Here is a 6,000-nt window from a genome sequence, read left to right on the forward strand (position 1 = left end):
CCGCCTGGCCTCAAGGAGCGGATCCAAGGAGCCGGTCCTTTCTGAGGCGCTTCTCACCAGATAACATCAGTGAAGGAATCCAACCAAGAAAGAGATGTGGCAGCCGCTCTAGGCTTTTGGCAGGTGTCCTCAGGCTGGCCCTGCAGGTGCCCAAGGCCTCTGTGCACCGCAGGCTTAGCGATCAGAGGTGGGTCCACGACATCCGTGACTGCGCCTACATCTCTGCCAGACTCTTCCCTTCCACCTGCGCCCACAAGCAGCTCCTTGGCCCTCTTCCTCGTGGGCCATTGCTTCCACCACACGAGATGTGCAGGCTCACGAGGACTGGGCTTCTGGGCTAGTACCGAGTAGCCAAAATAAATCTGAAGTCATGTCCGATGTGGAGAGCACCTAGCTAGGCTTCGTGGAAGGGGGCCTGAGCCAGACCTTGCAAGGAGCTGGGGTTTCCAAGAAGTAGAGATGACGAGGAAGGAGAGGGCACCACAGGCGTGGAACGCCACAGAGGCAACAGCGTGGAGGTGGAAGATGGGACATTGTGCACAGAAAACCACAATAGACCAGGTTTACTGGAAGGTAGTGTGCGAGAGCAGAAGTCACAGGAGGTCAGTCAGCTGGGAAAGAGGCTGAGCCAGGCGGGAGGGGCTTCGAAGGCCAGAGCAAAGAGCTGGTGTTCATCCTGCAAGAAATGGGAAGGGGACCTCAAGGGAATGGCCTGGTCAGACTGGATCTAGATGGCCAGCTCAGCTGCCACCCCATGGCCGTGCCACCCCGAGGCTGCGCGTGGGAAACCTGGGGCACCCGCAGGAGGGCAGACGGAGTGGGAAAGAGCCTCAAATTCTTGCTCTCTGAGCATCAGTTGAAGGAAGGGACATTTAGCCTGGACAAAGGAAGCCTCAGCGGGACTTTCTTCAAGAATGTGAAGGACAGTCATATGGAAAAGGGATTATACATCTGCTCTCACCCACAGAAAGCATTAGAAGCAATGGGTAGAAATGGCCAAATGGCAGCTCTAAATTGGATGTCAGGAAACCTTGTAAAGGTGAAGTGGGCCTCCTTCTTAGGTAGCGAGCTTCCCATCACTGGAAGTCTCCAAGCACAGGTGAAGTGACCAGTCATAGGTGTGCTAGACAGGCAGTACTCACTCCAGTGTTGGCTGATTAGACGTGTCAGGAGGTCTCTTACTGCCCTGAGAGCCTGGGATTCTACAAAGCTAATGGGCACAAGGTCATGCCTCACTCAAGGTCAAGCGAGACCAGAGTCCCAAGTCCAGGCTAGAGCTCTTTGCCTCACACCTCACCCGACAATGACATCCCAGATGACCTGTGAATTTCCCAACAGAGCCAAATCCGGAGGGTGCCAAGAGTGCTAAACTAAGGAGGCATAAATGATCAAGAATCCAGGCGGGTCCCACCCTGGCTATGCTGAGAGCCATTCTCCTGCAAGTGAAGGAGGCCAGGAGTTCAGCCAGTCCCTCCCGGTACCCAGCAATGCCCTCACCACGGTCTAAGAACTCCCTGATCCTGCCCCAGAACAAATCACTTCTTCACTCCCCTCCAGGCACCCTTGGGGAGCAGCGTTTGCCTCACAGATTGCCTGGCAGAGCATCCAGAGCTCATCTAGCAGCCTTCCCTTGAACTGTGGCTCCGGGTCATTAAGGTCCTACAGGTCAGAAGCATTTCATGCCAACAATTTTATCTCAAAACGCAACCTCCTGCTGCTGGAAATCTGACCACACACAGTACTTCACCTGAGGTTCTCTGACCAGCACAACGGGACCAACTGAATGACGCAGAGGAGACGTTTCACTCTGGGGACTCGTTGAACCAATCTAACCTCAAGAAAGGTCTGCGCCCCTGTGGGTAGATGGTCTGTAAAAGATTTTGGGGAGGACGTAGACAAGAATCACCCAGCCTAGAAGGACCCTTGGAAGGAGTGCCCAAAAGATATGAGGGAGAGGCAGCGGGGAGGAGAAAGGGCACTGCCCCCATACACTTGCCGGACACTCCCACTGCCCGCCTCTTGCTGGGAGAATTCTAATCAAATCGGCTGCTTTTGGAAGGGTAGGCAAAGACTGAACTCACCATCCCAGGACAAAATTCCCTTCTCTGGCCACCTCTTCTTTCTCTGTGTTGCTTCCTCCTGTTAGAATATGAGCTCCTTGGGGCAGGGCCTGGGGCTGTCTCCCTTGGCACACAGAGAGCTTCCAGATCTCCCTTCGTGGCAAAGACTGAGCTGTCCTTGGTTCATTTCCGTCTGTGGGCATTTCTGATGTGGTCATGGATGGCACTTTAGTGCTCTGAGGCCTGAATTTCACCATTGCAGGGGGTGGGGGGGGTAGGGAGAGCGGTGACCAGTCCATTGTGCAAATGGAAGGCCCTTCTCTGAGTCTCTCTGAAGCTGTTGGCACTGGGATGCACCTTCCACTGTGGAGCCCTTTCATGCTAAGCCAGCTTGACCTTCTGGAGGCAGAGGCAGTTATGGAAGACACTGAATTTGTGCTTTCAAAGACAAGCTGCCTGCTAAGTGGTGCAGTGGACAAGAGCACCAGCCCTGGAGTCAGGAGGACCTGAGTTCAAATCCAGCCTCAGACACTTGACACCCACTAGCTGTGTGACCCTGGGCAAGTGACTTAACCTTGATTACCTTACCAAAAAAAAAAAAAGGCAAAAAAAGTGTAATCACTGCCAAAATGCTTTCCAGTTTAAAGAAATTTTTTTAAAAGCAAAAAAAAAAATAAAAATAGAACTGGCACCAAACAAACAAACAAACAAACCTGCCTAAAACCTCTGTTAACACAGGAGAATTAATAAACAAAGGCAGATCCTTAGTGAAAATATTCAAGGAATCCCCAAGCTCTGGGGAGGAGTCCCTACCTCACAGAACCACTGATGGTGACCGGTGTTGCCTCCATCTAATTGTTCCATTCTCTAGCCTACCTACCCCTCTCCACCTTCTCCACGAGAATAACACGAGAGATTAGCACAGGCTGAAACACTTGGCTAACCTGCTGCTTTCCTCCACCCATACTCCCTCAAGATGGAAAAGCAAATATCTATTAGACTCTGCTGATGCTAACTTGAATGTGTCATAGTGGTCTCCAAGGGACACTGTGCTCTCCTGGGCTCTGGGAGGGAAGCCTGAGGTCAGGAGAGCAGTCTGGCCAAACGGAAAGGGCTCTTCACAGGCGGGCTGCATGAAAAGCCTAGCACAGCATCACCAGGATCTGGGATCTGGCCCAGCCAATGAAAGCCCAGAACTGAGGAGCACGGAGATATGTAGAACCTTCCCATCCTAACTGGGTCTGGGGGCTCTGTTCCTTCTAGGGCAACGCAGTCACTGAACCACAACCTCCCTTCAGCCTTACATGAGAAGCTGCTGTGTGAGTCCTGGTGCTATAAGGTAGGACAGGCTTCCTTTGCCCCAGCCCCACCTGCTGTCTGTTGTCTCTCCCTTCAGAAAGGGGTTCACACTTTGGCTTCTTCTACAAAATAGTCCAGGCTCCCATGATTCCAAGGAGCAGGGATGCAGGTCAGATGCAGCTCCTTTCTAAGAGATCCGTCTATGAGCACTTGTGAGGCCCCCCTACATGCCAGAAACTACGTGCTAAGTGTACCAGGACCTGCCCTCAGAAGGCTTACACTCAATTATAGGAAATAGTTACATATTAAAGTATATATGAATATAAATGGACTATAAGATAACTAGATCCAAAGACAAGGCAGGAAGATGTGTGGGGGAGGGGGAGGATCAAACTGGTAGTGCCTGAGCAGCCTCTTAAAGAAAGAGGAAGACTCTGCCATAACTGAAGTGTCAAACAACACCCCTGAGCACAGCCTAATGACAATGCATCTGGGAAACGGTTCACAACATAAGTGAAAATGCAAAATAACGAAGCAGCTAGGTGGCACGGTGGAGACAGCACTGGCCCTGAGGTCAGGAGGACCTGAGTTCAAATGAGGCCTCAGACACATGATATTCACTAGCTGTGTGACCCTGGGCAAGTCACTTAACCCCGATTGCCTCACCAAAAAAAAGAAAATACAAAACAACATAGATGACATACATTTGTGACTTTCTAAGTCAATGCATGGCCTGCATTTCTGTTCAACTCTGACACCACTTTGTATGAGGAGGGCCCCACCCCCGGCTCGAAGGGGCAGATGCCTATGTTCCGGGCAGAGCAGAGAAGGCCAGTTTAGCTGAATCCTAGGAAGGGGAATCATGTCCAATGAGGCTGGAAAGACTGGCTGGGGACAGATTGGGTAGCTTTTTGTAAACCTGCTCTGAACCAAGTGATTTAGAGCCCCCTGCCATGGGAGGATTTAAGTTCTGAGCTGGCTGCCTTCCCAAGAGAAATGGGTGCTTGGTGTGCGTATGTGTGTGTGCATGCTCGTGTGCGTGTGACATACAATGGTGGCTAATGTTAATTAACAGACTATGTAAGCAGTTTAGCTGCTGAACTGAGAAGGGATGGAGGCCTCTCTCTCTCTCTCTCTCTCTCTCTCTCTCTCTCTCTCTCTCTCTCTCTCTCTCCGTTAGGCCTCTGAACGCGTCCGATGGAATCTCAAGGCAGTGAAAGCCTCGAGTTGGAATTGCTACTACCAGAACATGAAGTCTATCACTGATGAAGTTGTGAGGACTGGAGGAGTCTTATATCCTCGCCCCATGGGCTTCTGAGAAGGGATTTATCTCCTGAAGTACACCTGAGGCTGGACTCTACCCAAGCACTTAGGGAGAAGCTAGCTAAATAATAAGATTACAGGTTCTTACCTAGGTCATTGGCTGTGAGAAATTGAAGCTCAAAATCTGGACTGCTGTGCTCAAGTCTTTGGCTTTCTGGGTGTTCTGGCTCTACAAGCCCCTCACTTGGAAAGCCCTGTACTAGGCGCTGCGAAATGCCTTGGAGGAGCTGAAAATGAGGACATTTCTTGGACTCATTTTGTTTCTAACCAAAGTTTACTTTGGAAACATTAGCATTTGACTCATATCTGGATGTCTAAAACAAAAAAAGAGTCCTCAGCTCCCATGCAAGCACTCAGGCTGACAAAGCATTAATATAGGACAGGCTTTATTTAGCCCAACAAAAAATGCAAAGGACTCAACACTCAAACATAGAAATCAGCAAGAGAACTCTATTACCCCACCTGATTTGTCCAACTTCCCCAGGTATTTTGAATGGTGACCAGAACTTAGGGTCTTACCCTGAGGTTGAGGTCCCCCTAGAAAGGGAAAGAACTCATGATTGCTCAGGATTAAATCAACCTTCTGCTGAGTCCCACCTCTCAGGGATTTCCTGAGTTACCCAGATTTAAAGCGCCACCCTGAATGGAGCACCTCCCCCATAACGGAGAAAAGCACTTGGGGCCGCTCAGGTCAGCCCCTTCCCCTTGACCTGCACAGTGCACAGGAAAGACGAGGGGGTTGCTTCTCCTCATCTCGGCTCTGTATTGTGTTTCACCGCGGCTCCAATGCCTACTTAGTCTCAGAGGCCTTCTCTGTGCTCCAGGGACTCCCCTTCCCCACCTGCCACAGAAACAAGCTACATATGTCTCTGCAACCTCCTACCGGTCTCTCTCGCCTCCAGTCTTCAGCTCCCAAGAGTATGGCTCAGGCACAGGAGAGGCGCCATGGGGAAGAGCACGGAGACTAGAGTCAGATGGTGCTGGCTCAGCCCTGCTTCTGCCCCTGGGACCTCAGGCAGCAGAAGCAGGTTTGTGTTCAGATGCACCTGTCGGGCCTGGAGCACGTGACATCATTAACCTCCCAGGCCTCCGTTTCCTTCTCTGAAAATGGAGGCATAGACGAGTGGTCTTCTGAGGTCTTTCCAGGTCCATATCTGCACGTGACCTCTCCAGGCCTCTGCTTCCTCATTGGTCAAGTGGAGGTGGGGGTATCAGCACACGTTTATATAGTGCCTGCAGTTACAAAGATGATCTCTGACGTTCCTTTCCCTCCAGATCCACAGCTGTAAGCCCTCTCAGCCTCAGTTTTCTCATCTGT

General features: G+C 51.1%; 1 protein-coding gene across 1 annotated transcript in view; it reads left to right on the forward strand.

The window, feature by feature from the left end:
• The window catches only part of LOC110193114 (very long-chain specific acyl-CoA dehydrogenase, mitochondrial-like), a 29,589-nt gene extending 23,929 nt beyond the window's left edge, over positions 1 to 5,660 (forward strand). Inside the window, exons 21-22 of the mRNA XM_020964714.2 lie at positions 3,324 to 3,399; positions 4,540 to 5,660. Coding sequence (XP_020820373.2) covers positions 3,324 to 3,399; positions 4,540 to 4,677 — 214 coding nt within the window. The 3' untranslated portion in view covers positions 4,678 to 5,660. The remainder of the gene's footprint in view (positions 1 to 3,323; positions 3,400 to 4,539) is intronic.
• The last annotated feature ends 340 nt before the right edge of the window (positions 5,661 to 6,000 follow it).

The sequence above is a fragment of the Phascolarctos cinereus genome, unplaced genomic scaffold (assembly GCF_003287225.1).
Source record: "Phascolarctos cinereus isolate Bilbo 61053 unplaced genomic scaffold, phaCin_HiC Scaffold_7;HRSCAF=346, whole genome shotgun sequence".
NCBI lineage: Eukaryota > Metazoa > Chordata > Mammalia > Diprotodontia > Phascolarctidae > Phascolarctos > Phascolarctos cinereus.